Source organism: Dipodomys ordii, unplaced genomic scaffold, assembly GCF_000151885.1.
Source record: "Dipodomys ordii isolate 6190 unplaced genomic scaffold, Dord_2.0 Scaffold156, whole genome shotgun sequence".
Classification (NCBI taxonomy): Eukaryota; Metazoa; Chordata; class Mammalia; order Rodentia; family Heteromyidae; genus Dipodomys; species Dipodomys ordii.
This window is the reverse complement of record NW_012267372.1, coordinates 2600316-2626807: the sequence shown is the minus strand read 5'-3', so window position 1 is coordinate 2626807 and position 26492 is coordinate 2600316. Positions and strand designations below refer to the sequence as shown.

Below are 26492 nucleotides of genomic sequence, written 5' to 3'. Positions count from 1 at the left end.
CCAACTCAAGCCAACGATCATCAACCCTATGATTTCTGCTGCTAGAAAGCAAAAGAATGTTAAAGAGCTTCCTAAGATCGTCTCGCCACTGATTGACTATGATGCATCCTAGAGGAAAGCAAATCCAAGAGATAAGAGAAAGCCATTGGGAATGAGGGTTTTGAACCCCTGGATCCAGACATGCCTGAAGTCAGATGGTAAGCCATTTCTTAAACCAGGAGAGGCAAATACTCATAAATTTACCACCAGGAACCTGGTTAGGACCCACATCTCCCTAGGGACCACCCCCTCCCCCCCCAAAAAATCTAAGAATACAAAATAGGGTGTTGGCAGTGAAAATGTTATTGAGGAGAGTGACTTTGGCTTCCTAAAAAAGTGGGGGGGGGAGGCGGGGAAATGGAGACCTAGTAACAAATGATTGCTTCGAGGAGGCCCTGGCCCTGAACCCAGGGATCCCACAGGAAGCAGGCGGGGGGGACCACACAGCTCCTGACTTCATTGGTGTTTTCAGGGTGGGGGGGGGGGGCACCTGAGTCCCCTGGGAGCAGAGTATCCAAAGGCACCTTGGCAAGCTGGGTTTAAAAGGAAGTTTCGTTGAGTTTCTTCTTGGGAGATGCAAGGGGTGTCCCAAGACCCGCCGAGGGCCGAGGGGCTGGTGTGGGTGGCCGCCGGGGCTCTGGCACGCTCCGTACCAGTTCCTGGCATCTTTCCACAAAGCTGCCTCCCCCTCGGCGCCGGATCTCTGCTTGTGGGGGGCTGGGGCTCCCATGGCGGCCACACAGTGAGGTGTTGCTGGAGGCTGAGTGGAGACTGAAGGAGGTGGGAGAGGTGGGCACCTGGCATCATGGGGCAGTGGGCTGCCCCTCCCACCAAGGGCCACACTGCTGTTGCCTGTCGTACCCCGCCCCCCCCACACCATAAAATGGGGGAGAAATAGAGCTACTACCTGGTAAGTGAGGTCCGGGGTGAGGGGCTGGGGAGGGAGGCCCGGGAGGAAGCCAGCGGGGCCAGCTCACACTGCTCCAACTGTCCCATTAACTCTTCCTCCGTCAGACCACCTGCTGGGGGCCCAGAAAGCAGTGTCAGGGAGCAAGACAGTAGTGCAAGCATCCAGGGTTGAGATGGGTGAAAAGATTTGGAGAGTGACAGGCAGGGGTCAGAGGTGAAGGGAGGGACGGGGAAGTGAGGGTAAGGAGCTGGAGGACAGGGTGAGAAGGGAGGTCACAGCAAAGTAGGCTTTGATTCAGGCTCTGGAGTGACAGGGGGCCCTGGGCTGGGTTCAAAGTGAGGCAAGGAGGGTGGGCGTTGGTGGTATAGTGGGTAGCATAGCTGCCTTCCAAAGTGAGGCAGGGAGTACCAGGTGCCTGGCCAAGGCCATCCATGGCTGTGGTCAGATCCCACATGGCCAGGCTGCCATTAGCCTGCCCAGTGAGCAGGTAACGCCGGGGTCTGGAGCCCAGTCGCCGGGATCCCTCGCACTCCAGCACGGTGAAGGCGGTCGTGGCGGAGCCATCCACGGAGCGCACGGAGCACACCCTGCGGACAACAAGCCATCAGGGGCTGTGCTGGCTGTGCAAGTCCGCTTGTGTATGTGTATATGTGTGTGTGTGTTGTTTTGCTTTTGCTGGTTCTAGGACTTGAACTGAGGGCCTGGGCACCATCCCTTACTTAATTTTTCCACTAAGATTAGCACTCTACCATTTGAGCCACCAAGCATGCTTGCCCTCCCGTGGAGACCCCTTTTCTGGCCTCTGTGGCCCAGAGGACAGTCCTTACCGCTGCCCAGTGGCTGAAAGACGCACGAAGAGCTGGCTGGCACTGGGCACCACCTTCTGAATGAACACCTGCTGGTCATCTCGCTCACCATAGGGGCCTGGACAGCCAGGGGTGGGTGTTCAGGGCTAGCCAGGGACCCTTGGACCTCCAGACCCTAAGGCTTGCTTTCCCACTGCTGAACCCCCTTCTAGACCTAGGTCCTGTTCCCAGGCTGCTGGGTGGGGTCAGGGAAGAAGAGAGGGACCAGTGGTTAATTCAAGCCCATCAGGGGATTGGGTGCTGGACTGTGGGGGTGGGTGGGGCCCTGGGCCAGGAGGCTATCAGTAGGAATTGGTGAATGTGACAGCCCCACAGGAGTCATCAGGGGGTCAAGTGGAGGTTAGCAATCAATGGTGAAGGTCAACTAGAGCAGCTCTATTGGTCGATAGAGACCTACAGGGGTCAATGGGGAGGGGCGGGCAAGGCAGTGGGGAGGGGCCAGGAGCCAGGAAGTACCAATGTCATTGCCAGCACTGCAGCCTCCATGCCCATCAGCTGACTCCAGAGCTAGGATCTTGAAGGATGCCAGGGGCGTGGAGCCTGGCTGTGTGGAGATCATGCCACGGAAGCGGGTCACAGACCACGTCCGCACGTGGTTGTTGTCAGCACAGACTGAGGAGAGCACAGGATGGCAGAGAGTCAGGCTCAGCCATGGGATTCACAAAGCTCAACCCTTCCAGAACCCCAGAGTGACTCTTTTTTGCCTCTCTGCGGCCATCCAGCTGGTCTCTCCTGCAGGGGACCCACCTGAAATGAGGTGCTTCTCAGACAGCATGATCTTGATGACAGGGCTACGATGCACAGTGAAGGTCTGGAAGAGCTGGGGCCCCGAGCCCACGGTCTCAGGGTGCTGCACAATGACTCGTACACCCCCCGAACTGGTGCCATAGGCAATCTCAATCCAGTTCCCACTGTCACCTAGTGGGGGACAAAGACAGGACCTGCATCACAGAGAGACAAAAACCAAGGGGGACAGAAAGAGACAGATCCAGGGGAGATGCCAGAGATCAGGGGGCAAGACAGACAGACAGACAGACAGGCAGGCAGGCAAGTAAACAGATACAGACACAGAGAGAGATGCTAAGATGAGGGAAATACGGGGCTAGGAAGACAAAGGAACAGAGTACAGAGACCACAAGCAAAATTTAAGACAATAAGAGAGAAGAGATAGAAAAACAGAGACACGGGGAACTGGGAAACTGAATTAGGATGACACAGAATCAGACAAACAGTTAGATATGACATGAGAGAGAAAAAAATGAAAGTCTGCTGGGCACAAAGTCTACAGGACTTTTTCTTCCCGGGGTTAACTTCAAACTACAATCCTCAGATCTCAAGCTCCTGAGTAGCTAGATTGCAGGTGTGAGCCACCAACGCCCAGCTACCTTTCTGGTTTTATGAACATACAAATGTCATGCCTTAGACTGGCGCCAGTGGCTCACGCCTGTAATCCTAGCTACTCAAGAGGCTGAGATCTGAGGATCTCCGTTCAAAGCCAGTCTGGGCAGGAGCTCCCATGAGTTTTGCAATTAACCACTCTTATCTCCAGTTAACCACCAGAAAATCAGAAGTAGCATTGTGGTTCAAGTGGTAGAGCCTTAAGTTGAAGAGCTCAGGGACAGCACCCAGGCCCAGAGTTCAAGCCCCACCACCAACCAACAAACAAACAAAAGTCATGTCTTGACCATAGGGATGGAAGAGAAACAGCAAGATGAACTCCCAGAGGCCAGTTCTTCCTCCAGTGGAGAGGCTGGGCCCCAGCTAAGCCCTAAAAACAGTGCTCCATGAATGTTTGCTGAATGACTAAATAATAAATCCCATGCTAGGCCACACAAGTGGCAACGTGGCTACAGGCTGGGCCTGGGCTGGCTGGTAATGAGGTGGGGGACAGAGTAAGTTGTGTGAGAGCTTACTGGTCTTGGGGGTGAGGTAGACACTGAGGGCGGTGACCCCATCCTCCGCAGGGTCCCGGTAGAGTTCGCTGACAAGGAGGTCATTGTCCTTCATGCGTAGCGGAAACTTCTGTACATCTGGGGAAGATGGGGGGGAGGGGTGAGTGAGGCCGGTTCCAGGCACCCAGCTGGACCCCTCTGGTCCCCAGGAAGCTGTTGCTCACCCACATAGTAGATGGAGCCATTGCTGCAGCCCAGGAGGAGGAAAGAGCCAGCTGCATCATAGCTGGTAATTGGCTGCACCTCTTGGACCTGAAGCCAGAACAGGCAGGGCAGGAGGTGGTAGGTAGTATGGTACCTTCCACACCTTTGCTTCTCTTGTACCTCTCACAAAGTGCCCTCCTTCCCTCCAAGATCCACCTTAGTCCCAAACTTACTTCTCCCAGCCTGGCCAGGTATAGCCTATCTCTACGTGTCCTGTACCTCCTTTTTGAACTTTTTTTTTTTTTCTGTCAGTCGTGGGGCTTGAACTCTGGGCCTGGGAGCTGTCTCTGAACTTTTTTTTTTATTAATAAGTTTTTTTTTTATTGTGAAAATACCATACAGATGGGTTACAGTTACATGGGCAAGGTAATGAGTACATTTCTTATCAAGCATTGTTGCCTCCTCCTTTGTTTCCCCTTCCCATCCCAACCCTCCCATCTCCCCGGCTCCCCCTCTGCCATAACATCTTGTACATCTCATTGTTGCAGTGGGTCCACCTGTATCCCTGTTTAAACAATTTGTTTTTTCCCTTCCCCTCCACAAATTATACCAACATCAAATACAGTGAAAACAGGGGTTCTACTGTGGGGGACTCTGAGATCTTTTGTTCAAGGCTAATGCTTTAACAGTTGGAGCCACAGTGCCACTTCTAGTTTTTGCATGGTTAATTGGAGATAAGAGTCTCATGGACACTTTTCTGCTTGGGCTGGCTTCGAACTGTGATCTTTAGATTCCAGCCTACTAAGTAGCTAGGATTACAGGTCTGAGCTGCCAGCACATGGCCTTCCCTTTTGAACTTCCATCTCTGTCTCTCCTCAATTTGTTTTCTGTGTACTGGGCATAGGGCTTGAATTCTGGGCCTGGGCACTGTCCCTGAACTTTTTTGCTCAAGGCCAGTGCTCTACTGCCTGAGCCACAGCACTACTTCTGGTTTTCTGGTAGTTCATTAGAGGTAAGTGTCTCATAGACTTTCCTACTCAGACTGGCTTCCAACCCCAATTGTCAGATCTCAGCCTCTTGAGTAGCTAGTATTACAGGCGTGAGCCACCAGTGCCTGGCCTGGAAAGACCTTTGACACACACATAACCAGGCTCTGCCCACCACTGGCTTTCTCTAGGTAGAGTGGGAAAGAAAGGAACCCCTTTTTCAGGCTACATGATCTAGGAAGGGGGACCCCAGGCTAGCCAGAGCTCTGACCTGCCAGTGCTTGGTGACAGCATTCCACACCCCAATGCGCCCCGTGTGGCTTGTGGCGATGAGTTGGTTCCCCACGAAGAACAAGGCCTCCACAGGCACACCCAGATGGAAGACTCCTGTGGGGGACAAGGAGGGGACAAGGAGAGTCAGACAGGACCCCATTTCACAGGGAGGGATGTGGCAGCAGGAACGCCAAGGCTCAGAGGATCCTATTGGGCCATGGAATTCTCTCCAGTAGAAATTCCAGCAGAAAGAAAGTTAAAAAAAAAAAAAAAAGCTGGGTGCAGGTAGCCCATACCTATCATCCTCCATATACAGGAGACTGAGATCTGAGGATCGCAGTTCAAAGCCAGCTCAGGCAGGAAAGTCTGTGAGACTCTTATTTCCAATTTCTCAGCAAAAAGCAGTAAGTGGACCAGCCTTAAGTGAAAAAGCGAAAGGACAGCACTCAGGCCCTGAGTTCAAGTCCTAGTACTTGTACAAACAAAAACAAATGAATAAAAATATGTTGGTTTAGGATGGATATATTTTTTCCCAAGGACAGATTGGTTTAAAAGTTGAGCACTGGGCTGGGAAGGTGGCTCAGTGGTAGAGCGCTTGCCTTGCATGCTCGAGGCCCTGGGTTCCATTCCTCAGCACCACATAAGCAAAAAGAAAAAAGCCGGAAGTGACGCTGTGGCTCAAGTGGTAGAGCGCTAGCCTTGAGCTGAAGAGCTGAGGGACAGTGCCCAGGCCCAGAGTTCAGGCCCCACGACCGGACCAAAAAAAAAAAAAAGTTGAGCACCAACAGCAACACAGATTCTAACAGGCCCTGGGATTTTACTCCCATGGAACATTTTAACAGAGCAAAGAGATCTAACAAAGAGTGGACTTTGATGGGGGAGAAAATTGTACCAGGGAGGATTTTCCTAAGAAGAAGATTTTCCTAAGAGACCAAAGAATTCCAACCAGATTTGAAATTCTTTTTTTCTCACCCAGTACTGAGGTTTGAAGTAAGGGCCTCACACATGCGTGCCTGGTGCTCAACCACTTGTGCCATGCTTCCCTGGCTTTTTGCTGATTATATTAGAAATAGAATCTCAAAGATTTTCCTGCCCCAGACTGGCTTCAAACTGAGATCTAAACTTCAGCCTCCTGAGTTACTAGGATTACAGGTGTGAAGCATGATGCTCAGCCAGGATATGAAATTCTGAAGGGTTGGAGCTTTCTCATGGGATACAGAGCATTCTCATGGGGTTAAGAATGTTGTGGGGTGGGCTATTTTAATAGTCTACAGAATTCTCCAGGGCAGAGGGTTCTGGAAAAGGCCAGCAGTAGTACCTATCTCAGAGCCTCCGCCTTCCGCCTGCAGAGCCCACAGCAGGATCTCGTTGCCTGTGGCCACGGCCACCATCTTGTCATGCTCCCCCAGTGCTCCACCAGGTACACGGGCCGTTAGTGCCAAGCGTTCGATGGGCCAGTCTAGGCGGGGACTAGAAAATACCAGCTGCCAGCCAGAGGCTTCCTTCAGCCTGATGGATGTGAGGAGAAGGGAGGGGAGAGATTACCAACCTCCATCTCAGACCATCCCCATCCAAGATCAGACCCCCCCCCCCGCCTCGCTCCCTTTTCCTGGCACCTATAGCAGACAAGAAACTGGGCATAGGCCACAGCAATCCAGTTGTGGTGACCGCACACCAATCGCACCATCCCAGGTTCCTCCGGTTGTCCTTGGGAAAAAGAGAAGGGCCTATAATAGGATCACAGGGGTCCACAGGCTGTCCTTACCTCCCTGGAAGACAGAAAGCTACCTGATGGTGGAGAAGGGCCTCGCTCATCCAGCATTCGACCCAGCAGCCCTGCATTTCCCAGATTGGGGGGCATTGTGTTGCTTCGACGTACAGGGGCTGGGCGTACCCCACCCTGCTGGGGCCCCACCAGGCTATGTCGGTTTCGGCGCTTCACTGGGAACACTGGGGGAGGGATAGAGTAGTGATAGTTGTAATGACAGTTATGGGTGTATATTGCCTCCTCCCTTCCCTCATGTTCATACAGATGCAGCATTCAATGACACTGAGTCACACAGCAAGTTTGTCCCTTCCCAGTACCTGTAAATCTATTGCAGAGCAGAGTTTAGGGCTACTACAATATTAACATGAAGAGAAGCTTTCAGCCAGGCCACAGTGGTTCATGTTGGTAATCCCAAGTGAGGGCTGGGAAGGCGGCTCAGTGGTAGAGTGCTTGCTTTGCATGCATGAGGCCCTGGGTTCAATTCTTAAGCACCACATGAGCAGAAAAAGCCGCAAGTGGCGCTGTGGCTCAATGGTAGAGCACTAGCCTTGAGCTGAAGAGCTGAGGACAGCGCCCAGGCTGAGTTCAAGCCCAAAAAAAAAAAAGAAAGAAAGAAAAGAAAAAGCCAAGTGAGAGCATAAGTTCAAGCCCAGTGTTAGCACTCATGTGTGCAAGCATGCATGTACACACATTTTTTGGAAACGGGTAAAGCTAAGGAAAATAATAGCATAGGTCCTGGCAAACTTTACAACGGTAGATAATGACTGAGGCTAAGGAAATAAAGCCATACATCAAATCTCCCCATTCTGTCCCTTCTACTAATCAGCAGTCTAGTGGACTACAATTCCCAACAGCCTCTGGGGGCACTTTCTACAAAAGGTGGGCTGGCTGCTTCTCTTGGCGAGTCTAATCAATAATTTCCTCCTTTCTATGTGAAGGACCCTAGTTCTTCCAAAATCTTCCCAAACAGAAAACAATGCTGGACTACAATTTCCATTGTGCTCTAGTGTATGCTTCTGAGCTTTCAAGGAATTAGCTGGCCCACTGCCTCATGGAAAATACTGTTTCCTACTTCCTCTCCAAGCATCAGGCCAAACATCTGATACAGAACTACAATTCCCATCAGGTCTCAGGACTCACAAGGCTGAGGCATTGTGGGAAATATAGATTACAGCCTATCCTTTGGGATTTCTCACCTGGTGGAGGTAGATAACCATTGAAGAGGACATTTCCACAGGAAGATCGATCCAACTCCTCCCTCAGCTGTAGACGACGAACTGCAACGAAAGACTCGAAGTTGGGCTTTAAGGGACGCTGAGGCAGGTCCCTTTCTACCTCCCTATCTCTTTCTCTACAGAATAAGCAAATCCCCTCAGAGGCAGAGCCAAATCCCTATGGTCTTAGTTCTAACCCAACCCTCTTTCAGGAGAGAGAGGGAATAAAGATAGGGAACATTCAGGAAGCATCCCCAGAAGGCGGGTTGCCTATGCAGTGAGCATATTAACTGAGAATCCCGACTTACCTAGTGGAGTGAGCCCATAGAACTGGGCTTCATGAAGGAGACTGGAACCGTGGACACCCCTGGGTAGAGAAATTGACTAGGGGTCAAGGTCTGGAGTATAGGAAAGGGCAAAGAATTCTGAAGGGGAAGTTAAAGAAAACTGTACAGAAAATTTGGGAAGGCAGTTTTTTTTTCCCTTCTTTTCCCTCCCTCCTCCTTTTCTTCCCCTTCCTCCTTCCTTCCTCCCTCTCTCTCTCTTTTTCTTTCTTTCTTTTTATTTGCCAGTACTAGGGCTTAAACACAGGGCCTAGTGCAGTCCCAGAGCTTTTTCACTCAAGGCTGGCACTCTACCACTTGAGCCATAGCAATACTTCTCATGACTTTTTGGAGATATGAGTTTCCTAGACTTTTCCTGCCTGGGTTGGTTTTGAACTGTTCTCCTCAGACCTCAGCCTCCTGAGTAGCTGAAACTACAGCTATGAGCCATTCTCCGTAGCCAAAGCACTCATTTCTACTAGAATCAAGATTCTAAAGGACAATGACACCAGTGGTGAAAATGTGTGGGGAAACTCTTAGGGCAGGAACTTTTAACATCATCGCGGTTCTAAGTATGCCTACTGGAGTGGAGCTTTATTGGTTATCTTAAGAGATTTCTAAGGGTTTGAAGATGGTGGTGTTTCCTCCCTCCTTTTCATCCATACTAACCTGGGGTCCAATTCTTTGGTGCGTAGGAAGTTGAGGATGGGGGCAAAGACGGTGGGGTCCCTGTCGATGAAGATCTGAGGGAGGAAGAGAGGGAGGGATGGAAAGATGGGTTGGGGGGGTTGAAAAGGATGGACAGGACAAAGAGCGGGACTGAGTGGGATGCTTCCCCTCCTACGGGCCGGGCCGCCCCATTTCAACCATGGCTTGACTACTCACAGCCCCAGTCTCATCTTTCAGAGTCGAGATGCGTCCGCTCAGAAGACTACAGGAAGGAGACACGGCAGGTAATCACACACCAGAGATGGGAGATGGGAAAATGGTGCAGATTAGGTTTCCTCCCCTCCCACCCCGCCCTCTTTTCCCACCCCTACCTCGCCCCAAACTTCCTTCCCCCGATCACCTGGAAAAGAAGGAGTCTGGGATCCAGGTGAGCGTTTGGCGGGAGGTACTGAATCTAAACCGGGAAAGCAAGAGATGAAGAATGGGGAGGAGGGTGAAACACGACGCCCTCTGCCCCCCCCCCCGCCGGACGCCGCGAGTTCGCGGCCCACCCCGGGAGGCTCCGGGCCTCCCCGCACGGGGGCGGGGCGACCTTTGATTGACAGGGATGAAGTTACGACTCCCATCTGGCTCCCCGGCTCCGAGGATGGGCGGGGGAGGGGGTGTCTAAGGAATCTCCCACCATCACCTCTTGCCTCCTACGTTCAGATGAATCACTTCCCCGGGAGGGCCGCGACCCAGGACCCCCTCGGCCGCCGTTTCAGCCGCCGCCATGGCCCCTGGGGGTGAGCCGGCCAGCTTGCACTCACTTCCGGGTGTACACTCAAATCCCGCCCCTGATGATTGCTCATTGGCTAGGAGACTCCCGGGACAGCTGGTGATTGGACAGAGTGCTCGCAGGTCGCAACTAGTTCTCCGCCTCCTTAAAGGGATCCGCCTTTCCTGCCCTGGACGGAGCGGACGGGCGCCTTGGCTTCTTTGGGGAAGTTTGGTTTTTTTTTTTCCATCGCTTCATGGTTTGCGGTTTAGGTGTGACTTTAGTGGTTCATCAAAGCGTACGGTTGAGTGCCAGTGGCTCACGACTGGAATTGTAGCTACTCAGGAGGCCGAGAACTAAGAATCTGGGTTCATAGCCAGCCCTGGCAGGTCTATGAGACTCTTATCTCCAATTCAGCATCAAAAAGCCAGAAGTGAAGGTATGGTTTAAGTGGTAGAGTGCTCAGCCTTGAAGGAAAAAGCTAAGGGACAGTGCCCAGGCCCTGAGTCCAGCTCCCAGTAGCAGTACAGAGGAGCATGTATTTAGACCAAGAAATCAACCCACACGGAGGGGTACATAAAGATGGTCCCTGCACCCCGCCACCCCAGCCCACTCTTCAAGCCTCCTGCTTGAGCCGGTAACACGCGAACAAACCAGTGCAGACCGTCAAAGCCAAAGGGTTTATTATAGGTACATACAGTGTGCGCCAGCCACACTGCCCCACACCCACACCCCGGGGCTCCAGCGGCTCCTCCAGGCGGCCACGGGGGGGGGACTGCCACAACCCGATACCCTGCCAGACTCCCCAGAGAGGTGCTCCAGCCAGAAGCATGCAGGGGGGGAGGGCTCCCCCTCTCCCCTCCCTTCCTGTGACATTTACAGTTGGGGGGGGAGGAGAGAGGAAGACAGGTGTTTGTTTTTCTTGAGCTTTGACGCCCCCTCCCATTTAAAAGCCTTGGCGCAGATGCGGGGCAGGGGTGGAGGTGGGGGAGTGGGGAAGGATAGAGGTGGGGGTCGACGTTTTGCAAAAATAAACTAAGTCAGGAATTAACCGCATGGCTCTGAGGTGGCAGAGTGCAGGGACCTGGGCCCCTTAGCTCCCCCCTCCCAGACAGAAGTCAAGGCAGCATTGGAAGTGAGGTAAAGGCAAGGAGGGGCTGTCCCCTCCCCACCCCTAGCACCCTGGATGGTCCAGGGGACCTCACCAGCGCCCCCCGTGCCCATCCTTAGGGCGGAGAGGAGTCCAGGAATGATTGCCCCCACCACTTCAGTTTCTTTTGAGGGGGGGGGCAGGATCTGGGGACTGGAGTAGGGGAGGGGCTTGACTTAACTGGCCTCCTGCCTGCCACCCCCCAAGCTCAGTTATTGCATAAAAATAATGGATCCCCAGCACCTGGGGTGGGGGGATGGGGCTGGCGAGCGGGAAGGGGCCCAAGATATGGCTATAGGGGCAGCAATTCCCCCACACATACACCCACCCATTTCTTGGGGTGTGGGAGAAGTCCCCTCCTTTCCAGTGCCCGTCAGGGTGCCTCCGCGGCCATTGCGGAAGGGAAAGTGTCTTTGTGCCCACAGTGCAAGAGAGGAGGGCCAGGGAGATTTGTCAGAACCTGGGGGCAGGTGCTGGGGATCACTTCCGGCGCCCACTGGCCCTGCGCTCCCCAGCTTCTCGCTTGGGATTGCCCTCATCTGTAGACGATGTGGTAGGGAGTGTCTGGCCCCAACGGGCAATCTCTGCATGTTCGGCCACCGAAGCCGCCACAGCCTCCAGCCAACCGTTCATCTCCTCCTGGAGGAAGAAGCAGGACACAGGGTCCATATTTGGAAGACAGGAGCTGAATGATCTAGATCAGAATGCCCTCATTCCCCCCTCTATTACACTGGGGTAATCATGTTAATAAAGATGAGGACACAAGCACTTACGCAGCAATCTATAATGTACCATTGTCTGTCCAGGGCACTTTTGTGAATTCTTTCACTTACACATATCTAGGATTATATGCAACCTCTGCTAGAGATAAATCATCAAAACAAGAGAAAATATCCTGGCAGATACAGTTCAGTGATATTTTCCAGACTCTGAGTAAAGTACTTTGTATGTATCAACTAATTTAATTCTCACAAATACACTATCACAACAAATTATTTTACAGATAAGGAAAATGAGGGCTGGCAGAATAAGGCCTACTTCACAGTTGTGTGTGTGTGTGTGCGCGCGCACACACACACACACGCGTGCTGGCAATGTAGCTTAAATTTAGGAACTTTGCACTGTCTCTTAGCTTTTTCACTCAAAGCTGGTGCTCTACCACTTGAGCCTCACTCCCACTTCCCGTATTTTTTTTGCGGGTTAATTGGAACTAAGAGTCTCATGGGCTATTCTTGCCCAGGCTGGCATTGAACCTGGAGCCTCAGATCTTATCCTGAGATTACAGGTGTGAGCCATGGGTGCCCAGACACTGGATCACCCCTTTTGGAAATTAGTCTCTCCTCCTATCTTTCCAATATCACCTAAGTGCCCAAGGTAAGGAAGTTGGACTTTGGCATCAGGGACTACAGGCAGTCCTCACTGAGCCTCTTCCTACCACTCCTGGCTTAGGGGCCTTCCCTGGGTTCCCACTACCTTGTCATTATAGCCTTGATAACTCTAGCCTGTGTACATCCCTGCTATAGCCCTATCACTCTGGATCAGGACCCAGTCACCCAACCAGCCATATCACTTTGAGGGCTACACAGAGGGTCATCTCACCTCATCTTTAGCCTGAAGCAAATACTCGCTGCCATCTTGGGTCCTGGAGGAGGAGACATAGGACTTGAAAGATCTCAAGTGGCCCAGTTTCCCTCTTCCTCCCTTCCAAATGTCCTTCAGGGGAGCCCAGGGCCTGCTGGGTAAAGGAAGCTGAGCCTTTTGGATCCCTCCCACCTGCCATGGATGGGGTCGGGGGATGGGGGCCTGCTCACTGGAGCTTGAAGACGTGTTTCTTTTTCTTGTAGTCATTAGCCACCTCGCTGGTGGCCTTGTGCAGGCTGAGCAGTGGCTCCCCACCATGCGTGCCCCCTGAGGCTGGGCCTTTGGCATCCTTGTAAAAGCCTAGCTCCCCCTTGCTGAGCACACAGTAGAGGCTCACCCACGACCTGGGTAGATGACATAAGAGTTTTAGGCAAAGCTACAACACTGTGGCTTGGCAGTAGACCTTCCGACCAATGGGCCTTTGTCCAAGCTAGTTAGCACATTTACCCAGGACTCTCTTTCCTGTGGCTGGCTGTTCCTGCACTGTGGGAATCATCTAAGGCTCCCAATATCAAGCCTATTGCCCAGTGCAGTGCCTCCAGGGCTTGTCTTTCTTTAGCCTACTCCCACAATAGTCAATTACTGTCTCCTCCAGGTTCTGTGCATCACCATCCCTTACTCAAGGCTAGCACTCCACCACCGGGAGCCACCCTTTCACTTCTGGCTTTTCGCTGATTAACTGAAGGTAAGAATTTCTCAGACTTTTCTGCCTGGGCTGGCGCTAACTCTTGATCCTCGGCGAGGATCTCAGCCTCCTGAGAGACTGAGACAGGCATGTCTCCTCAAGACTCCCAGATGGTGTATGACATGTTGAGCCTCTACCTCAGATGTCACTAGAACCCTCGTGACAAGGCTCCACCTCTGGCTTGCTCCTTAACCATAGTCTCTGGCTTTGAACCGCGATCCTCACATCTCAGCCTCCCGAGCAGCTAGGATGACAGGCGTGAGCCACCAGTGCCCAGCTTCAGGACATTTTTGTCAAGATCCAGGACATTTTTGTCAAGGTCCCAACCCATCTCCGTCCACTCAGCCACCAACTAGACCCTCTTCCATTCATAGCTTACGCTACCTAGAAGTTGAGTCCCGCCTCTCCCATGCTTTGCTATTCACTGATTGGACATTGTGAGCCTGGATGCTCCGCCTTCGAAAGCCCGCCCACATGCTCACCGATTGGATGACTTGCGGTTGGCGTCCAGCTCGCGCTTGCGCAACAGGAAGCCCTCGTGCTGCACCGTGTGAGTGGGCGGGGGCGGAGGCGCGGGGGCGGAGCCTCCCTGGGCCGGGGCGGAGCGTGAGCGCCTGCTTCCCCCGCCCTCGCCACCCTCTCTGGGCCTCGGCCGCCGTCGGGGCTTGGGCCGGTCCCGAGCCCGCGGCCGATCCGGCCGAGGTGTCCGTTCGGGCGGCTCAAGCCCATTAGGCAGGCGGCCGGGGGGAAGCTCGCGAGGCTGGGGCAGCGATGGCTGTGTGAATGAAGGGAAGGGCATGGAGGTTATCTGTCTGGAGGCGCCCTGGGTCTGGGTCCCATCCTCTGCAGGGCTCATCCTCTGCTTTGGAGGCTAGCATGGAAGGAACTTGGGACTGATTGGTTAACTCTTTGGGGGCTCCTTTAGATCTTGGGTGTGAGTCTGCCAGGAATCCTGCCCAAATGTGGGAAGAAAAGGGGGTTGGACCTATAGGTCGGGTGTAAAGGGAAATCTAGGGGTGTCTTCTCTTTTTTGTGGCTGTCCATGAGGAAATTTGGGTCCCCACAAGGCTGAAGAAATAGGGAATCCAGGACATGAGCCTAATTATGTGTGTAGGGTGAAGGGTAAGGATTGGGGAGGGGATGATCTCTTAGGTTAGAGGTTCTACCTTTGTGTGTGTGTGTGTGTGTGTGTGTGCGCGCGCGCGCGTGTGTGTGTGTGTGTTGCAAGTCCTAGGGCTTGAACTCAGGACCTGGCACTGGTCACTGAGCTTCTTTTGCTCAAGGCTAGCACTCTACCACTTGAGCCACAGCGCCACTTCTGGCTTTTTCTGTGTATGTGATACTGAGGAATGGAACCCAGGGCTTCATGCATGTTAGGCAAGCACTCTACCACTAAGCCACATTCCCAGCCAGAGATTCCACCTTTCTAAGAAGAATTTTTCTTTTGTCATTTGTGGGGCTTGAACTCAGGCGTAGACACTGTCACTGAGTTTTTTTCACTTGAGGCTAATGCTCTACCACTTTTGAGCCATAGCGCCACTTCTGGTTTTCTGGTGGTGAATTGAGATGAGTCTCACAGACTTTCCTGCCTGGGCTGGCTTTGAATGGCGATCCTCAGATCTCAACTTCCTGAGTAGCTAGGATTACAGATGTGAGCCATCAACACCAGGCCTAAGGGAGAATTTTTCAGATTGTAGGGCGCATCTGGGTGTCCTAAGAGTTCCATGTTGAAGCTGGGTGCTGCCACACCTGTAATCGTAGCAACTCAGAAAGATGAAATCTGAGGATCACAGTTTGAAGCCAGCCTAAGCAGGAAAGTCCGTGAGACTGTTATCTCCAATAAACTGCTCAGAAAAAGCTGAAAGTGGCGCTGTGGATCGTGGTAGAGCACAAAGAGGCTCAGGGTCGGTGTTCAGTCCCTGAGTTCAAGCCCCAAGACAGGCCAAAAAATAAAAAAAAGAGTTCCACATTGGCTATGCAGGTGCAGGTACGGAGATGGACACTGATCACTGTTTCTGAGATCCTTGGTCCTGCTCTAAGGAGAGGGGTCTTCATAGTCCCTCACAGCCAGCCATTGGTCAACTTACCACTGCAGCTGGGAGCCCCGGGCCTGCCTCTTTCTCCTGCAGCTGTTCCACAATGTCAGCCAGGGTGGCCTTCCTGAGGAAGGAGGGACAAAAAGATTCAATGGAGCAGGAGTGCCTTTTATTAGAGCCTGGCATGCCTGACTAGAGAGAGGGGCTTCTGTCTGTTAGCCTGAAACACCAGTCCCTGTCTACTCTTCACTGTCTCCACAGATGTGTGAAAATACCAATGCCCAATACAAAGCCTCTCTTCCTTTTAAGGTTTGACAGTACTGAGGTTAAAACTCAGAGGAGCCATGGCACCAGTATCTCTTGTAGATTGTGTGTGTGTGTGTGTGTGTGCATGCGTGCGTGCGTGCGCGCACACGCACGCCAGTACTTAAGGCTGTGAAAATTCATAGTCTGGGTATAGTCCCTTAGCTTTTTTGCTCAATGTTGGCGTTCTACCATTTGAACCATCTCTCCGCTGCCTGCTTTTGGCTGAGAAGTTAGAGATTTTAAAAATCCGACAGGTGGCCGGTCGTGGCTCATGCCCGGCATCCTAGCTACTCAGGAGGCTGAGATCTGAGGATCATCGTTCAAAGCTAGCCTGGGCAGGAAGGTCTGTGAGACTCCTATCTCCAATAAACCACCAGAAAGCTGGAAGTGGGGCTGTGGCTCACATGGGAGAGCACTTGCCTTGAGCTGAAGAGCTGAGGGACGGCACCCAGGCCCAGAGTTCAAGCCCCATGACCGACAAGAAAAAAAAAAATCTCACAGGCTTTCCTGCCCAGGCTGGCTTTGAACGATGATCCTCAGATCTCAGCCTCCTGAGTAGCTAGGAGTCTAGGAGTGAGCCACCGGTGCCCAGCTCCCCCTTTGAATTTTTTTTTTTTTTTTTTTGGGTCCGGTCATGGGTCCTGAACTCTGGGCCTGGCGCTATCCCTCAGCTCTTCAGCTCAAGGCTGGCGCTCTACCACTTGAGCCACAGCGCCACTTCCGGCTTTTTTTCTTTTTGCATATGTGGTGCTGAGGAATCAAACCCAGGGCCTCATGCATGCAAGGCAAGCGCTCTACCACTGAGCCACCTTCCCAGCCGCCCCCTTTGAATTTTAACCAGTCTCAAGATTAAAAAAAAAAAAAAGCAAGTTGCCATCTCCAAGTGTTCGAACCCACTGTCACCTTTCTATACGTTCCCCCCCTGAGTTCCCTTCCACTGGGATCCCCATCCCAGCCCTATCATTGATTGGTGACAAGTCTGTCATCCCCCAGGGACTTCTCCCCCAGATTCTGAGCTTCCTGGAGGCAGAGCTAGGATAGATATGGTCTCTGCTCTTCCTCTAATCAATCAAGCAGGCTGCCCATGCGAGACCATAGGCCCATCCACCTCTGGCGGGACCCAGGATGCCACCTTGCCCCTTGGGGTTCCTTACTGACTCTTGGGGGCCTTTAGGGTTCTGGGAGGCCTGGCTTCCCCGCACCCTTCCCGATCGCTGGGAGGCCTCACCCCTTGACCAGTTCTCCTCTGGTGGGTGTCTCCTGTTCGCTGGATTCCTGCCTCTCCAGCCGCCGCTCCCGCCGCTCTCTCCGCCTCTCCATTTGCTCGTAGCGGCCCAGCGTCAGGCTGTGCGCCGCCTCGTGCTCCACAGACTCCTGCCGCTCCGACCGCCGCCTCCGGGAAGTCTCCTCGGGTTGATCGGCCGACTCTTGGCGTTCAGGCCGCCGCCTCCGGGGCAGCTCCTCGGGGGCGCGATCTGCAGCTTCCTGGCGCTCGGGCCGAGGCCGGACCTGCTCCACCACCGTGATGGGGGACACTGGCGCGTCCACCGTGTCCGAGGGCGCGGCCGGCGGGGACACGGGCTCCGCCCTGGCCGGGGCCTCGGGCAGCCGGTCGATGCGCGGCTGCAGGCGCTCGGGCTTGAGCTCTTGGCGCACGTACCCCACCCGGGTCCGCACCTCGGCCGACAGCGTGTCCGAGGCCCTTCGGGCCAGGGGCTCCAAGCCTCTGTCGTAGCCCCCTGGTCGCAGCAGAGGGGCTGCTTTGGCTGCCAGTTCCGTGGGATCCCCAAAGAACTTGCGCCCCAGCAGAGGGGTGGGTGGTTGCTTGCTCTGTTCGGCCTTCAGTTTCTCGATCTGGAGTCAAGAAGGGGTGGGGGTAGAGGGGTCAGTTGGAGGGGCGGTTCTGCCTGGACATTCAGCTTTATGGGTGCTTTGTAGGAGCAAGGATTCCAGGCCCTGCGTTATTATTCTCTACCAGTTGCTTAATGAATGCCTAGTCTTCAGGTAAAGGAAGGCCAAATCTTTATTTTTAATGGCACTGGGGTTTGAACTCGGGGCCTTGAACTGGTCAGGGCAGGTTCTTGAGCTCAGTCCTTTTTTGCGTTAGTGATTTTTCAGACAGGGTATTACAGGCTTTGGTTTTGTTTTGTTTTTTGGTCTCCCCACCCATTTCCTGTTATTTGTTGATAGGGGTCTCACTAGCTTTTTGTTTGGGCTGGCCTGGTAATTGAGCTCTGGAAATTGAGCTCACTCAAGAGCCTCCAGAGCTCAATTTCCAGAGTAGCTGTGATTATTTTACAGGTGCTTTTCTGACCTCCCTCTACACTAATTCCTTAATATCCCAACTCAGACTTCGTTTAATATCCCAACTAATTATTATTATTATTTGCCAATCCTGGGGCTTGAACTCAGGGCCTGGTCACTGTCCCAGGGCTTTGTTTCAAAGCTCAAGGCTAGCGCTCTACCACTGGAGCCACAGCACCACCTCCAGCTTTTTTTGTGTATGTGGTACTGAGGAATTGAACCCAGGGCTTCATGCATGCTAGGCAAGCACTCTACCACTAAGCCACATTCCCAGCCCCCAGACTGTAAGTTATAAATGGTCTCTTCACCTCATTCTTCCAACCAGATCAAGTGCTGTTCGATTCTCCTGGCTCTCTGGGCCTCTGCCATCCAGGTTCCCTGTATCCTGTACCCTCTGGCTCTTCCTAGTGCCAGTCTGTTTCTGCCCCCTTCACACCTGCTGATTGCCCAGTAAGCATCTGTCTCCACTCTCAACACAGGACTGAGGCCCCCAAGTCCAGGTGGGAAGCAGAGTCTGGGGTGCTGACCGTGGTCAGGCGCCGTAGAGAGCTGAATCTCTCTTCCCACGCTGCGGCTGCTTTGCGGAAGGCTTCATGTCGCCGGATGAGCTGCTCCACCTCATCCACGCTGCTGCCCAGCTCCCGGCTCTGCAGGAGGGGCTCCTGAGCTGTCAGCCAGGCATCAGCCACCACCGCCTCCTGGGCAAACTGATGCACTTCCAGCACTGGGGGCAGGCATGCAGGGAAAGGTGTTGGGGGGGACATCTAATCCCTCTTTTGCTTCACCCATCCCTGGCCCAGACACGCTGGCTGTACAGCAGAGTCAACCTAGAGCTATCTCCTCTATTTTTTTTTTTTTTTTGTTGGTCGTGGGGCTTGAACTCTGGGCCTGGGCGCTGTCCCTCAGCCCTTCAGTTCAAGGCTAGCACTCTAGCACTCTACCACTTGAGCCATAGCACCACTAATGGTTTACTGAGTGGTTTATTGGAGATAAGAGTCTCACAGAGTTTCCTGCTCAAGCTGGCTTTGAACCACAATCCTCAGATCTAGCCTCCTGAGTAGCTAGGATTACAGGTGTGAGCCACTGGTGCCTGGCTCTTGAACCCAGTCCTAGGTCTTGAACCCAGGGCCTGGGCACTGTCCCTGAGCTTTTGTGCTCAAGGCTAGCACTCTACTAATTGAGCCACAGCTCCACTTCTGGTTGCTGTTGTTTTTTGGTTAGTCATGGGCCTGGGTGCTGTCCCTAAGCCCTTTTAGTGGTCTACAACTTTAAGCCACAGAGCCACTACCATTTTTCTGGTGGTTAACTGACATAAGGATGCCGGGCACCGGTAGCTTACACCTGTGATCCTAGGCTACTCAGGAGGCTGAGCTCTGAGGATCGTGATTCAAAGCCAGCCCGGGCAGGAAAGTCCATGAGACTCTTATCTCCAATAAACCACCAGAAAACCAGAAGTGGCGCTGTAGCTCAAGTGGTAGAATGCTAGCCTTGAGCTGAAGAGCTGAAGGACAGAGCTCAGGCCCAGAGTTCAAGGCCCACAACCAACAAAAATAAAAAAATAAATAGTCTCATGGAGTTTCCTACCCAGGCTTTGAAAGGCAATCCTCAGATCTCAGTCTCCTGAGCAGCTAGGATGACAGGCGTGAGCCACCAGTGCCTGCATCCAGCCTTCCCCCCCCCACCCTCTTTTTGACTAGTTTATTGAAAGTAGACTTTGCTACTTGGTCTGGCTTTGAACCATGATCCTCAGATCTCAGCCACCTGTTCCAGGCTCTCTCCTGTAGTTCAATACCAACCAGATTCAATAGTAAGGGAGCCCTCATATTCACTCTCCCAGGCCCTTAGATTTGTTTCTTGGGACCCATGGGTTGGATGCAATATGTCCGTGTCATCCCTGGAACCTTGGTCAGCCATGAAGTCCCTGTGTCCTTGAACCACACGTGTCCAGGTCTCCACTCACTCTGCTGAAGCCACTCCCAATGGCGGTCCCACTTGTCCGACACTTCTTCCTTCCTACTTCCCAGCTTGTCTAGCTGAGCCTGGATCTGAGATCAATGATTGGGTGGAAGAACATCAGGGGTAACTCTTGGGCCAATGAGAGGGGCAGAGGAGAACCCTCCACTCCCACCCCTTCCTACCTCATCAGCCATGGGACTCTTGTTGAGCAGGAGAGAGCGCCCCAGCTCCTGGCAGGCAGTCATCTCAGGCACCCGTGCTTCCAGCTCCGTCTTCAGGCCCTGGTGGTAGTTCATAAGCACCTCCACAGAAGACACATCTCTGCAGTGGATGGTGGGCGGGGACCTGAGCCACAGGCAGCTGCCCTGCCTCTGCCTGTTCCCCATAGGCAGGTGCTAATGAGCCCAAATCCCTGAAATGGATTCTTCTCAGCTTCTCAGACCTCCTCTTATGACCAAGTTGGGTCTGAAGCATCTTCACTAATTCAATGAGAGAGGTGTGTGTGTGTGTGTGCTTGCGTAAGACTCACACACTTCTTTATGTTGTTTTGTTTTTTCATTCAAAGTTGGTGTTCGGCCACTTGAACCACAGCTCCACTTCTGGCTTTTTTTGTGATTAATTGTAAGGAAGAATCTCACACACTTTGCCTGGGCTGGTTTTGAATCTCAGTCCTTAGATCTCAGCTAGGATATAGGTATAATACCAGCATCTGTGGCGGGGGGGGGGGGGGGGCAATGTAGCCATGGAGATGGGAGGGCAGGGATGGTAAGGGAAAAACAAAGGAGGAGGCAACAATGCTTGATAAGAAATATACTCATTAACTTGCTCATGTAATTGTTTTTTTGGGGGGTACAGTCGTGGGGCCTGAACTCTGGGCCTGGGCGCTGTCCCTCAGCTCTTCAGCACAAGGCTAGCGCTCTACCACTTGAGCCACAGCACCACTTCTGGCTTTTTTTTTGCTTATATGGTGCTGAGGAATCGAACCCAGGGTCTCAGGCATGCAAGGCAAGCTCTCTACCTCTGAGCCACCTTCCCAGCCCCTTGCTCATGTAATTGTAACCTCTCTGTACAGTATTTTCACAAAAACTTAATAAAAAAATAACACACAGAGGGGTTACAATTACATGAGCAAGGTAATGAGTACATTTCCTATCAAGCATTGTTACCTCCTCCTTTGTTTTTCCCCTACCATCCGTAAGTTCTCTGTATAACTATATAATGCTAATAAAATATAAAAAGGTGTAAGAAAAAAATACCAGCACCTGGCTTTATTTTTCTTCATTGCAATGTTTCACTCTATGAACTAATATTTGGGGGAGAGTGGTTTAGTCTTCCCTCTCAGAATGTAAGCAGCCTTGGGGCAAGAGCTCAGCCTGTTCACCATCCAGACCCCAACAAGCATTCAGTAAATATTTTCTAGCAGCTCAGAGTAGCACATGAGCCTGGCATATGAAAGGCCCAACATCAAATCTATAAATCTTCGCTGTTGGATAATCCTAGCTACTCACAAGGCTGAAATCTGAGGATTGAGGTTTGAGGCCAGCCTAGACAGGAAAGTCCCTGAGGCACCCATCACTTAACCAGCAATAGCCAGAGTGGTTGTTGCTCAAGGGGTAGAGCGCCAGCCTTGAGTGAAAAAGCTAAGAAACAGCACGCCCAGGCCCTGAGGCCTGGCACAGGATTGGCACAAAAATATAAAAAATCTGGGCTGGAAACGTGGCTAAGTGGTAGAGTGGGGTCTGATTCTTCAGTGCCATATAAACAGAAAAAGCAAGAAGTGGCATTGTGGCTCAAGTGATAGGCCACTTGCCTTGAGCAAAAGAAGCTCAGAAACAGTGCCCGGGCCCTGAGTTCAAGCCCCAGGACCGGCAAATAAATAAATATATACATAAATACATAAAATAAAAACAATCTTTGCTGAGTAAAGAAGGCTCAAGGCCCATAATCACAAGAACAATGCCACGTGACCTTGCCCTTCAGGTCCTTATCTTCTAGTGCACACTCCTGGACTTGGCCTCAGCCTTCCTGGCAGACAGGACAGGCCAATAGTTAGAAGCATGTGGTTCTTAGGTCTCCTGGGTAGCCATCTGACCCAATGCTAGGCCTGACAGGAATCTTGACAAGTCTGGCACACACAGGTTGTGCCCGGATATCAGCTCTTTGCCAGGAAGGTGACTGGACATAGGCTGGGGATGGCTGGGGAAGGATGCTAGAAGCATCTAGGAAGCCCCAAGTGGGATGAAGGGCAACCTGGGTTTGTCAGCCGCTCCGATCTGGCTGGCGATGCCGTCCATCCAAGACAGCAGGTCCCGGGCCTGGCTGTGGAAGCGCAGGGCGTCGGCCGTGGAGCTCACGTGCAGCCGGGCATCCTCGCAGGCAGCCAGCAGCTCCTTCCAGCCCTGCAGCACCTCCTGCTCCCGGCTGGCGATGGCCTCTGCGTGCTCGCCCGCATACACGGTGCGCAGCTGGGCTGCCCCCTCCTGCAGCTGCCGCACCTGAGGGGCATGCCAGGTCGGGGGGCCAGCCCTCCACCTGCCACAGGCTCCGCTCTCTCTCCGCCCCTGTGGCACAGGCCCCGCCCTCAATCCCCTCCCCTGAGGCCCAGGCTCCGCCCCATACCTCCCCTGTGGTCCAAAGCCATGCCCTTACTCCTCTCCTCCCGTTGTCCAGGCCACGCCCCCTTGTGGCACAGGTCACGCCCCTCCCCCCGTGGCTAAGGCCCCTCCACCAATCCGTATGAGTCAGGCCATGCCCCACCCCTTCCCTGCAGTCCAGGCCCCGCCCCCGCCCCGCCCCGCGGCCCAGGCTCCACCCTCAGTCCCCGCCCCCATGGCCCAGGTGTCGCCCCTTCCTCCTCCCCTCTGGCTCAGGCCCACTTCGCTTGGCCCTGCTGTCCAGGCCCCTTCCTTCCACTTGGCACCTTTGGCGCCCACCTGAGACACGAGGAGCTGCAAGTCGTGCTCGAAGGCTCGCAGGGTCCTCTGCATGGAGCTGGCACTGGGTCTCGGCTCCGGCGGAGCGGTCAGGCGGGGCAGCCGCCTCCGCTTCTCCTCGATCTGTCCTTGAAGCTCTCTGGCATCGCTGAAGAACTTGTGTAGCTCCCGGGAGGCAGCCAACAGCTGGGCACGCGTGCCCATGAGCTCCAGCAGCTCGGCCCAGGCCTCGTTCAGCCCATCTTTCCACTCGGCCATGGTGGCTGCTGCCGTATGCCCGCACTCGATCAGCTCATCCACCATCTGGTTCACGGCTGCCAGCCGCTCCCTGCCGGCTGTGCCTGTCTCACTGGCGAACTCTGAGAATTTCTCCTGCAGCACCTGCCACAAGGCCATGGTGTGGGTGTGTAGGGGGGGGTGCACAGCATCAAGGTGGGCAAAAGTTCTGCACCCCTGGCCCTTCCAACCTGCTTCCTTATGTCAGATACAGTCATAACAATAAACCAGTAAAATAGAAATAACATCTAACACTTCTTAAACAATCTGTAGCAATAATAGAATCATATAATAATAGAGTATTAATAATTAACGCTGTGCTGCGTATTGAGTATGTGCTATGCACAGTTGTACTTTGTCAGATGCTGGGAATTCAGCATAGGATCTTGCACATGCCAGGCAAGTGTTTACCACTGAGCTACAGCCTTTTACAATGTGTTGTGGGGATGGGAATGTGGCTTAGTGGTAGAGTGCTTGCCTTGCAAACATGAGGCCCTGGGTTCAATTCCTTAGTACCATAGCAACAGTGCCACATAAACAGAAAAAGCTGGAAGTGGTGCTGTGGCTCAAGTGTGGAGTGCTAACCTTGAGCAAAAGAAGCTCAGGGACAGTGCACAGGTCCTGAGCTCAAGCCCCAGGACTGGCAAATAAATTAAATAATAAATAAATAAATAAAAATGTGTTATACCAGGACTAGGACTTGAACTCAGGGCTAGGGTGCTGTGCCTGAGCTTTTCTTGCTCAAGGCTAGCATCTACTACTTGAACCACAGCTCCACTTCCACCTTTTTGCTGGTTAACTGGAGATAAAAGTCTCATGGAAGCCGGGCACGGGTGGCTCAAGCCTGTAATCCTAGCTACTCAGGAGGCTGAGATCTGAGGATCGAGGTTCAAAGCCAGCCCGGGCAGGAGAGACCGTGAGACTCCTATCTCCAATAAACCACCAGAAAACCGGAAGTGGCGCTGTAGCTCAAGTGGTAGAGTGCTCGCCTTGAGCTGAAGAGCTGAGGGACAGCGCCCAAGCCCAGAGTTCAAGCCCCACGACCGACAAAAAAAAAAAGTCTCATGGATTTTTCCTGCCCTCACTGGCTTTGAACTGTGATCCTCAGATCTCAGCCTCCTGAATAGTTGGAATAACAGGTGTGAGCCACCAGTGCCCAGTCTCACATATAGCTTTAAGTGCTTTGCATTGTGTTAATTTGTCTCATAACAGAGCCAGGAGCGCTTCTGCTATCCCTATGATATTGAATGGGGAAATTGAGACCCAGAGAACCTTACTAGCATACTCAGTAACTGCTCCTGATGCATACCCATGCAATTCCCCATGATGCTCACCGAGACATGCTCGAAGTCCTGGCCAAGCTCAGGTGAGCCAGCTACTACCTCCTTCTCTGCAATCCAATGCTCCAGCTCATCCACCTGACGGCTGAGCTGGTACAGCCAGTATTGCTGCTCCAGGCTCACCCTGCGCTCCTCGCCCAGCTCCTTGAGTGACACGTACAGACGATCCACCTGAGACTGACGCCGGCTTATCTGCTCACTGATGAGGGAAAGGAGGTGCAGGAAAAGAGCCCCTTGAGGCTTCCCACCCTGGAATCTCCTCACAGCAAGGCTGTTCCCTGCATTGCCAGGCAAGGGTCATGTCCCCCACTGTCTTCTGCAAGTCTCAGATTCAGCCCATTGCACTGGATCTCAGCACTCAAGGAAAGTGTTTACATTCAAGGTTTGATGAGTTTGCCCCCAATCCAGACTCACCCAGTTTCTTTTACACCTGGCCCCTTCTCTGTCCAGGGACCAGGGAACTCAATCACCTTACAAACTATCTACCACTAAGCTATGCTGTTAGCCCTTCCTGATCAATTTCTATTTGTTTTTGCTGTGAGGTTGCTCACTTTTTTTGTGTGTGTGTGTGGCCATTCCTGGGACTTGAACTCAGGGCCTGGGCACCATCCCTGAGCTTCTTTTGCTCAAGACTAGCATTCTACCACTTGAGCCATGCTTTTTCTGTTTATGTGGTACTGAGAAATCGAACCCAGGGTTTCATGCATGATGGGCAAGCACTCTACCACTAAGACACATTCCCAGCCCCTTGCTCACTCTTTGGGTCTGACCTTTCTTTCTTTCTTTCTATTACAGTACTAGGGAATTGAACTCTGGACCTTAAGCTTGCTTGGCACTCTACCACTTAAGTAAGTCACAATCATTTAATTCCTTTTGCAGTGGTCATCAACCCTTCCTTCTTTCCTTCCTTCCTCCTCCCCTCCCTTCCTCCCTCCTCCCCTCTCTCTTTCTTTTTGTGTCAGCCCTGGGGCTTGAACTCAAGGCCTGGTCAGTGTCCCTTAGCTGCTTTTTCGCTTCAAGACTAGTGCTCTACCACTTAAAACTATACCTTCACTTACAGATTTGCTAGATAATTAGAAATGAGTTTCACAGACTTTCCTCCCCTAGCTGACTTTGAACTGCGACCCTCAGATCTCACTCTCCTGTGCAGTCAGGATTACAACTATGAGCCACAAGTGCCCAGTTCCCAATGTCTATCAAGTATGCCCCCTAACAGATCCCACCCCAGGGCCAGGTTTCCCAGAGGCTCAGTGAAGTAACACCACCCAACCAAATCAGGGGGCCTCAAGCCTTGGCCTCCATACCCATCTCCACACCCCAGGTTTTTCTGTCCTCTCAACACAGCCTGTCCTGGCCATGGCTTCCCTAATTCACTCCTTGATATCCAACGACCCTCCTCCCAGTTGTTCCTGGTCCCACGGTGGCAACAATTCTGTATCCAGCCATTAATCCAAGGGCTCCAGTACACGACCATGAGGACCCATCCCACTCCAACATCCAATCCCAGTCGTGCCCCAACCTCTGACAGCAAAGCCTCGGTTCCTGTTAGTTCCTTTAACAGTGAAGCCTCGGCTCCTATTGACCCCTTTAACAGCAAAGCCTGGTTCCTATTGGTCCCTTTAACAGAGGAGCTTCGGCTCCTATTGGCCCCTTTAACAGCGAAGCCTCAGTTCCTATTGGTCCCTTTAACAGTAAAGCCTCGGTTTCTATTGGCCCTTTCCTGGGAACCGGCCCGCCCCCTCGTTGCCCCGCCCCTCGTTGCCCCGCCCCCTCAGCCGCCCACCTGTCCGGATGCCCCATCTCCAGCAGCGCCCGGCACTGGCGCGATAGCTGCGCGATGCTTTCCTCGTAGTTCTCCACGCCCTGCTCCAGCTGCAGGTGCTTCTTGAGCAGCTGCAGGGTGCTCTGTTCATCCTGGGGGGTGTGGCGAAGGGAGGGAGGGACACAGGGCGCCTGCCATGAGG

The 26492-nt window shown here is 53.0% G+C and overlaps 2 protein-coding genes across 2 annotated transcripts in view; both read right to left on the bottom strand.

The window, feature by feature from the left end:
• Nucleotides 1-514: 514 nt before the first annotated feature.
• On the bottom strand, nucleotides 515-9973 carry Shkbp1 (SH3KBP1 binding protein 1). The gene is made up of 18 exons (XM_013032763.1): nucleotides 9833-9973; nucleotides 9545-9598; nucleotides 9361-9406; nucleotides 9145-9218; nucleotides 8461-8519; nucleotides 8135-8215; nucleotides 6959-7120; nucleotides 6787-6877; nucleotides 6489-6679; nucleotides 5169-5284; nucleotides 3932-4019; nucleotides 3729-3845; nucleotides 2563-2733; nucleotides 2272-2427; nucleotides 1777-1873; nucleotides 1358-1536; nucleotides 947-1061; nucleotides 515-810 (listed from the first exon to the last, which is right to left on the bottom strand). The coding sequence occupies exons 1-18, from the start codon at nucleotides 9916-9918 to the stop codon at nucleotides 579-581; spliced, it is 2115 nt and encodes a 704-aa protein (XP_012888217.1). The 5' UTR covers nucleotides 9919-9973; the 3' UTR covers nucleotides 515-578.
• A 1558-nt stretch (nucleotides 9974-11531) lies between these two features.
• Sptbn4 (spectrin, beta, non-erythrocytic 4) overlaps nucleotides 11532-26492 on the bottom strand; it is a 54570-nt gene continuing 39609 nt past the window's right edge. Inside the window, exons 23-35 of the mRNA XM_013032621.1 lie at nucleotides 26312-26442; nucleotides 24523-24727; nucleotides 22913-23293; nucleotides 22230-22474; nucleotides 20162-20300; nucleotides 19984-20068; nucleotides 18551-18747; nucleotides 16948-17573; nucleotides 15465-15537; nucleotides 13860-14152; nucleotides 12863-13036; nucleotides 12651-12693; nucleotides 11532-11690 (exon numbers count right to left, since the gene is read on the bottom strand). Of these exons, the coding sequence (XP_012888075.1) occupies nucleotides 11532-11690; nucleotides 12651-12693; nucleotides 12863-13036; nucleotides 13860-14152; nucleotides 15465-15537; nucleotides 16948-17573; nucleotides 18551-18747; nucleotides 19984-20068; nucleotides 20162-20300; nucleotides 22230-22474; nucleotides 22913-23293; nucleotides 24523-24727; nucleotides 26312-26442 (2751 nt within the window). The remainder of the gene's footprint in view (nucleotides 11691-12650; nucleotides 12694-12862; nucleotides 13037-13859; nucleotides 14153-15464; nucleotides 15538-16947; nucleotides 17574-18550; nucleotides 18748-19983; nucleotides 20069-20161; nucleotides 20301-22229; nucleotides 22475-22912; nucleotides 23294-24522; nucleotides 24728-26311; nucleotides 26443-26492) is intronic.